The 8,903-nt window shown below is 39.8% G+C and overlaps 1 protein-coding gene across 1 annotated transcript in view; it reads right to left on the reverse strand.

The window, feature by feature from the left end:
* Nucleotides 1–8,903, reverse strand: part of LOC104528904 (laminin subunit alpha-4-like) — a gene marked incomplete at both ends in the record, with an annotated part of 31,360 nt that overhangs the window by 20,534 nt on the left and 1,923 nt on the right. Inside the window, one exon of the mRNA XM_010173061.1 lies at nucleotides 42–166. Within this exon, the coding sequence (XP_010171363.1) occupies nucleotides 42–166 (125 nt within the window). The remainder of the gene's footprint in view (nucleotides 1–41; nucleotides 167–8,903) is intronic.

Below are 8,903 nucleotides of genomic sequence, written 5' to 3' on the forward strand. Positions count from 1 at the left end.
AGCCAGCCCAGATCAGAGAGAACCAGAGACCCGGTACATACTTGGCAAGTGCTGGCAAGGGGCAGGGGCAGGGCTGGCAGAACGTGGGCACTCCTCCGACAACGTCACCAATGAAGCCATCTGGACATTGCTCACAGTGCTCTCCTGTTGTGTTTCTCTGGCAGTCCTTCAGTGGAAAGAGAGAGAGAGGTGAAAGTTAAACCGAGGTGCTGTCTAATTCAGGACGAAATAATTTAGCTGAAGACCCAGACAAGTGGAACAGGGGCTGATGCCAGACCCCAACCCTTCAGGGCATTGACAGATGAAGCCAAACCATCTAGCACTGCTACAAATAAAAATACTATAAATGATTACGCTGTCTAGCCAACAAGTGTTGGCAAGGTGCTGCACAGGGCAAAACAGACATATGTGCCTGCCAGGTGATGGAGCAGAAGCAGCACTGCCTGTTGTCAGAGATGTCAGAGGTACTCAGGTGTAGCTGTCAGCTCCATTTTGAGTTGCATGTACCAGTAGGTAAAAAACCCCTTTTACTGACACCAAAATAAAAAAGAAAAATATCTGCCAGTAAATGCCATCAACAGGTTTCAGTCTAGATGCAGGTTTCAGTGAGGCTGCTTATTGGACTTGATGACTGAAAAAGAGCATCAGGGAAATCTGCCTGCAAATGGTGGCTCAGTGGCTCTGATGTTTTTCTCCTGAGATGAAAAGTGTTACCGCATGTGGGGATGTGTTATCGCTAAACCTTGTTCTCGGCTTTAAAGGAGGTCCACTTAAGACACAAGTCTTCTAGAAGTGGCCTTTCTATAAAATACAGATCAACTGTGCAAAATATCACTCACTTTATAAACAAGTTTCCTCTCCACAGTTTAATGTTTATGAGGAAATATGCTTCCTCATGCAGAGGCAAATTGGGCCACTGGTTGATATTGTTGGGGCTCCATGGAAGTAAATCAAGATGTGGTAATTCGTATAGAATACTTGTTCCAAATTATTTAATGATGCTAGGTATAAAATTGTGCCTCTCAGATAATATTGTCAACCACAAAAAAGACATGGCTTGCTGTAGACAATTCTAAATAGAATTTGTAATTCCTGCAAGCTTATGTAAGCATTGTTATAACGGTCACTTTTCAGAGTGGGGGAGTCACTATTTAGGTCACCTAGGCCTTGGTGCTGAGACCAGTTTTGTTTGGTATTCATCAGTGTCTTACAGAGACCAAAATTTCTAGGACTGCTCATCTGGGAGAGAAAGGCTGGCAAGAGGGTGGGTTTGGGTTATGTAAAATCACAAAGTTGGTAAATAAGCTGAATGCAGGACAATTGTTCACCTAAATCCTGCAATACAAGAGCTGAGGGGCACTGACTTTTAAAGATACTTCTTTACACAGAAAGTAGGAATCTTCTGCCAGGAGGTGACAGTATTTGTGGGGACAAAAAGGGGTTTCCTAGATAAATTAATGGGCAACAGATTCATAAATGGATATTAAAAAGACTAAGGATGTATGTACACTCTAGCATACCGTAATGCAACAACTGTAGATGCTGGTGGAGTATGAAGCAGAGACTGCAGAAGTGGGCAAGGCTGGATGCCCTCCCCGAACAGCATCTCCTTTTGCCACTACTGAAGACCCAGTATGGGCTGCAGAGATCTTTGGTGGGGCCCTGCAGGATACCTCTTGTGCTGTGTTCAGAGTTGGTGCAGGTGCTCGGAAATGACCGTGGTGCTCCAGTTTATTCTCCAGGAGTCATTCAATCCCATCACAGAAGTCACTGTGCTGTCAGCAGCTGGCAGCACCTGGCATAACAGGGAAGCTGGTGCAGGATTTCGGGAGCTCTCACAGTAGGAGGGAGTTCCCTGCACAGAACCAGGGGCACCTTGGCTTCTCTGTGGTGGGAGCTTCTTCAGCAGTGCCAGCCTGGGGGTGGGTGAGCTCATCTTACTGATTTTTCAACTGGGCCATACCCTACAGATTTGAAACTCACTTTCTACTCCAACCATGGTGTGTTCTTTGAAGAAAAGAGTATGAGAAGAAAGGAATGTGATTAAGGGAAGATGTTTAACGAAAACAAACAGTCAAGTTTCACTTGCACAGGCATTGCTAAATGAGTTTTGCATCTGAGTACTGTAACTTTGATTTAGTGGCAGAATTTTGCCCTGACAACATTGGTACTTTGGCTTTGTTTTGTGTTTTTCCTAATTCTGTGTCCAGATATCATCAATCTGCATTAAAAAGTGTAAATTCAGTAAAGGACACTCACTCTTGTGAAAACACTTCTGATTTTTTTTTAGCCAATATTCCTTATTTGAGTCCCATTAAAGCCCCCAGTTAGGACTCATTAATTTAGTTCAGATCCTTTTGATTCTAGAAAACTTTGCTCGTTTTGCTTCATTTTTTATATTCATACAGAATCTATTATACAGCAACTATTTATTTCTGCAAAGCTGTGATTTGGCCAAAGATCTCTACAGCAGGTAGAATGTGATAAGGAAAGGGAAAAAAGTCAATTTATTTTTCCATGGATCTTTCAATAGATTAAACACTAATAATTGTAGAGATGCTTGTTCACAGTAGTATTTGCTGATAAGAAGAAAGTATTTAGTATACAGAAAACAAGAAGATTATTTTAACTATAAGGCTCAAAAGAGAGAGCCTTCTAGTTGATGAGAGCAGAAAAACTGAGAGCAAATGAGGGCAGAAGGACAGGCAACCACTGGGGAGATATCCAGACCTCTCACTCCTCTCTTGTGAAAGCACGCTAAGCATCAGGCATAGGTTGTGAGCCAGAAGGCTGTGGAAGGTTAATACAGTTTTAAAAATAGTTTGCATTTGTTATTTTTCAATGAAAAGATGATTTTAATGTACCATAAGAGAGAGATGAGAGTGTGGGCATTGAGAGCTCAAAGGGAAAGAAAAAAAAGTATCTGAAGTACTGGCAGAGGCCTCAGGTGGTCTGCGTTCAGTTGTAGCCTTCATCATGCTCTTCATTTGTGCTCTGAGCAATTCACTTCACCTCTCTTGTCCTCAGTTCTCCAAACAATGCATGGGTATTATCAGAATAAGTCCATTATTGGTTTCCAAAGCTCAGATACTATTGTGATGAACAGAGCAGGGCAGCAGGGGAACTGATGTTGCTCCTTAAATCTGCAGTGTTTTTAATCTTCTAAACCAAAGGGAAGTGCTAAAAGGCCCTCTTACCCCAAAGACCCTGTTGGCTGAGTGCTTGAGGCACTTTTGTAGCTTTTCTCTGGTTAGTGATTATGTAAAAGTGTCTTTTTCCTATTTAACAAGTCAGAACTCCTGTGGGTATTTAGAATCATAATTTTACAGTGATAAAAAAAGCGTCCCTATATTTTATGTTCCATTAGCTTGCATCTCCAAAAAAACTGCTGACTTCAAGAAACCTGTGAGACATCTCTGAAGGCAGGGAGGACACCCTCCTTGCAGCTCATGGGTGATTCTCAGCACCGGGTGGCACTGGCTTGTTAGTTTGAGAAAAGTGTTTTGCTTCTAAATGGATCACTTTTGACAGAGAAATAATGATGAGGAAAAAAATGGAATTCAATTTCTGGCAATTTTTGTGAAATTAGATTTTAAAGTAGTGCTTTGGTGTAAGAGTTGCAAGGGCTCGTCTTGGTCCCAGTATTCATACATGGTTTAGAATGAAAGGCATCATTTATGGTTGATGTTATAAATTGGACTATATGTGGGAATGCTCATGGCCTTCCCTGGTGGCGGTTCATTCAAATGTACTGACAAAGTCGTAGAAATATATTTACTGATATTGGCATCTACTTTTTCAAATGAAATTCAGTACATAGTTTTTATTTTGGTTTCCTTTGAAAAACAAGGAAGAGTGAAGTAAAAATCTCTAGAAAATATGTAGTGATATGTATCTTAGGACATCAAACACTGATGTTGAACAGAAAATTGCTGCCTGTCTTTGTACAGAACAGAGTGAGACATGGTAAAGGTAATGAAAACAGGAAAAGCCATGCAGTTAGAAGTATCATAACTAGACTTTATAATACTGTGCTTTTTGTAAACTATTTTTCAAATTACAGTAAGTTAAAATTCTAAGCTGTTGTTTCCATATGCCCATGTTAATACAAGGTTTAATTTCAAAAATCAAGGCAGAGGTGTCCTGTCCTCACAGGCACTTCAGCTTCAGAGGAAGTACTCCAATGTGATAACAGCCTGGCTTCTAAAAGCTTATATATGAGGATACAACATATAGTCATTCATCCATCAGTACACCAGCAGCGGCTTCTCAGATGACAGAGTGGCTAGAGTGTATTTTCCTGTGTTAGAAAACACCTTAGCTGGTCCAGCTACGCTGCTCTCATTGAGTACCATTAATCAGGGTGAACATTTCTACCTGGTCCTTACTGTATCTATACTTTACACACACGAAAAACACATGAAAAGGTGCTATGGGGGAAGGGGGGAGATCGGTTACTTGGGAATCATTGCCATCACTGAGCTCCTGAACTCATCTGCTTGGAAAGTAAAGCTGGAACCACTGTTCTGAGACTATAGAGCACTTCAGGTGATGCAGTTCTGCTCAGTAAATACACTTGTGCACAAATAATAATGAAAAATTGATTCTCTTCAGACAATGGTATTAGAACAAGTTTCCCAGTACAAGACAAACATATTTTTCTGTAAATGAATATAACTGAAAATCTGCGAGGTGGGGATCTGCCCCACCTTAATTTAGAAACCTGAACTTAAGAGAGAAGAGCTCCTCATAATGGTCTTCTAATGTATTAACTATGCAATTTAGGCAGTTTTAGGGAAAGTATTTAACTGGATGGCTAACAGTGCAATTTAGGCAGGGTGGACCTCCTCCATAGGAAACACATAGTAGACTGCTTTTCTGTGTATCCTCTAAAGTTAAAGAAAGTGCACCACTCTGCCACAGAGTGGTGCAGAGCACCTGTGTTAGGCACCTGATGCTGGATGGTATGGAGAATTTCCAGGAGCAACCAAAAGTTAACACTGAGCCCTACCTCTGGGGAAGTTTGTAAAACAACAACAAAAAACCCCAAATCCTAGGGTTTGCAAAATTATCTGTGAAATGAGGAAATGTCCTCAAACCCTGGTTAGGAATTCTGAATATTACTCTTCAGCTGAAAACAGTCATTGTTACAATATAGCAGCAACTGTTGCCTTTTGATTTTTTTTCCCTCCCTTATTCTTCTGAGAGATAGTCTTATAACAACTGTTAATGCAGAGAGATTGCACAAGGCTAAATAAATTATACAGGTAAAGAGATGCAGGTGGTTTACATTACTGTGCTGTCTGTCTGTATTTATTGGTGGGCCAGTGGAGGTTGGCCTGAGGTATAATATCTGGATGTAGATTTAGACTTCCCCAAATTTGGTAGATGTCCTCATATGTGATGTTATGAACTGCTTAGCATTGCCCACACCAGCACACTAGAACTCACTGGTGTCCCAAAATAATAATAGTAAAAAGAGTACTTCAGCATAATGACTTGAAAGCCAGGAGATGTACTTGTTTTATCTTTTTAATCTTTGAGGTTTATGATTTCAAACCTTGTCTCTTCCAGCCACTGTGAGGCACTAAAGGAGACGAGGCATTGAAAGGAAACACTAAGTATTGTGCAACTTTTACTAAAGTAAAGACAACTGTCAACCTAAAATAATGAGAATAGCAACAAAACTCAATTCCTGATCCAAACTGGGTCAACATACCCCCTCTGTGTCAAAGTTTTGGTTTGTAGAACTTGTCCTGTATTAACGAGTGAAATGGGAACTGATGTCTTGCCCAAACCACCTGGCCCTCTACTTTCTCAATCCATCAGTTGTCTTAGCTAACTGTGGGAAATGTGGCTGAGCAGGTGTGAGAGTAACGGCAGCCTTTCCTCACAGTCTTGGCCTGGCTTCCTATGTGCCTCTTATACAGGCTGTGCGGGGAACGGAAACAAAGTCGTCACATGTTGGGGATCATTCTTGCAAGTAAACCAGTTAGGACAACAAATACTAAGTTTAAACATAGCTAAGATAGAGGGAAATATCTATATCTGGGAAAATGAGTCTATTAACACTAATGCTTTTGACAATTACTGCATACCAAAACACTCTGGAGAAGAGAAGGGCTACATTTCAGCACCAGACTGTTGTAGTTCTGGTTAGCTTTCCGAACATGCATCACCAAGGTTACTATAGATAGATGTAGTCCATCTTTATAGAAAGAAACAGTGAGCTGTAAGCTGCAAGGCTCTTCGTGAAGCCAGAAGTACCTAATAAGCTGGTGAGTTTTGCTAGCTCCCTGCTGCTTTTTGCCCATGCTTGATGGATGGTTGTAGATCCACTGGCAATTCTCCAGTCCTGCCTTGGCAATCATGTGGAATGTATTATCCTCTCGGGCAGAACTGCCAAATCTGTTCCAACCTTTCCACTCAGCTGTAAACCCAAATGCTTAAACACAAATCACTTACATGACAATACGCTCTATTGTAAAAAAAATCCATAAAAGGCTGGAAAGGATACCAGTGAATTTATCCTCTCCACTGTTACGATCCTTTGGTCATTCTTCTTCCAAAAGGGTAATATTTATTTATTTATTTATTTATTTATGGGTAATCTTTGGATGTCTTATATACATACTGATCAAATATATGGGACTGAGATGATAAAGCACTTAGAGATTTTTAGGTAGACACCAACAAATTTACTCTTCACCTTCAGCTATAATGCTCTCTCCAGACTTCTGCTCTATGTGTTTTTGTGCATTGATGAAGATCTAACCTCTATTAACAATAGAAACCTCAGAAAGGACACTGATAACTCAGTCCAACAAAAATTTTGTCTGGATATACAGCTTTGTAATTTTTAAATCCTTTCAACTTTTCAACCCATTTTACTGTGTTTGTCTGGAGTCATTGCCATAGTACATTGCAGTCACCTCAAGTGACTTCCTTCCCTAGTGTATGCAATCAAATTTTTCAGGATGGTAAAGCTCTGCCCATCATACTACTTTCATATGATATGAGAGTTCATTTCTTTAAACAAGCTGTTTCACTTCCATATGCCACTCATTTCAGATTTGACCATCACGTCCGCTCTGATGTTCTATTGAGCTGTCAAGTCATTTGAAGTCCACTCCCATGTTTAAATTTTCAAATGATGAACTCAACGGAGGTGCTGTAAAGAAATAGCTCAGCCTCTGGGGTCGGGTCTGGGGGATGGTGAAGGGGGCAAAACACTCCCTTTATATCTTCATATCTTATTGGCAGCAAAACACAGTGGGCTTTATGCAGGAGGAAAGCACATCAACATCTGCAGGCTACCACTTGCAGCTGTTACAGTTTCACCCAGTTAACATCACATATATTCATGTCCTACAAGTGACTTCTATTTCTTCTCTGGTTAGGAGGGAGAAAGTTATGTTAAAAGTCCAAAGTCTAAAATCAGTACAAAGAATTGGTATTTCTTCCTGTACTAGTCTTACATGCATCACCAGATAATGCCTTTGAAATGAAGCATTATTTGACATCTCTGTTGTATTATATGATAAATGGAGATTACACTGTGCTGGCTGCTCTTCTTGTAACACTTGGGTGATTTTCTATGCTAATAAAATGGACTAAGTAGCTCTTCAGTTTTAATCACAGGACCACATGATTGATTTCTGCACCAGTTTTATGTGGACATCTATGCAAGAAAAGCTCTGTCTGCAATAATTTCTTCTGTCTGGTTACCTAATGAGATTGTTGATTCATTGATTGTGTCATTCAATAAGCTTTTAAAGACTTGTGGATTTGATTTGCACTCTATGAATAAGCTGAGAGAAGTTTTGAAACAGAACCCTAAGACAGATACTTATGTCAGCAGAAATTAAAGATGTGAATACCTTACCCTAAGGCATCGTTAATAGGGGTTTATTTTAATTTGATTTCAAATTCAGGGCAGAGGCCAACAAAAATTTCATTAATTTGTATGCTATGGAAAATACATTCACCAAATTGATTTGGGGGATTTACGTAATATGATGTTCTTAGAGCACTATATGGAGTCTGACCCTTATATTTCATCCCTTTTGAAGTAGAGTACTTTTTCATTTTCATGTTGCCTTGTTCATTTACTTAATCCTTATAGTTAGTTATTACTTAACCTATAAAAAATAATTATCTACCAACTGAACACAGTGTTATTATTACTTTCATATTGTCTTCCATCATTATTAGCAGAGTTAACTTTACAAAAATATTATTTTTTTAAAATATTTAATCCATTCCATTGTGTATGCATAAATATGCAGAAACTTTTAACTATAGGGAACATCAGTTATTCCAAAGATCTTTTGCTAAGGACATTCTGTAACATCTGTGACTCATGGTTAGGGTAACATGTGGTGCCAGTGGAGAGTCCATAAGTGACAAAAGTTTAGAACAGTGATGCGTGTTAAGGACAGAGAAAATAGTGATCTCAATCTGCATGGTCCTATCTATTTGCAGAAACTGCCAGCCATATAGATACCCGCTCTGCTCTGGTCCCAGCCTCAGCCCCCAGCAGGCTTTAGCTAGATCTATTCCTGTGCTTCTCCAGAATGGTCCTTAGGGAAGACTGATTCTAATACAGATCACATTATCAACCATCAAGTCTCCTTTTCACAAATTACTTGCATTCATTCATCCAACATTCTTCTTCCTGCTGTGATTCAAGTTATATCTTTCTTTCTCTAAGATTTTCTTCTCCCAGGCTTTCTCAGTCACATTTTGCAGTTTACCAGTTTCATCACTCTTCCAGTCTTCCCTGGAAATTTCCACATCCTCAGGAAAGTCTTGTTACTGCAGTGTCCATGGACATCTCTGGTTCTGTTTTATGTTATCAAATCTTCAAAACCCCTTTTCATCCTGCTCTTTCCTTGCACCAT

Source organism: Antrostomus carolinensis, unplaced genomic scaffold, assembly GCF_000700745.2.
Source record: "Antrostomus carolinensis isolate BGI_N321 unplaced genomic scaffold, ASM70074v2 scaffold10598, whole genome shotgun sequence".
In the NCBI taxonomy this organism is placed as follows: domain Eukaryota; kingdom Metazoa; phylum Chordata; class Aves; order Caprimulgiformes; family Caprimulgidae; genus Antrostomus; species Antrostomus carolinensis.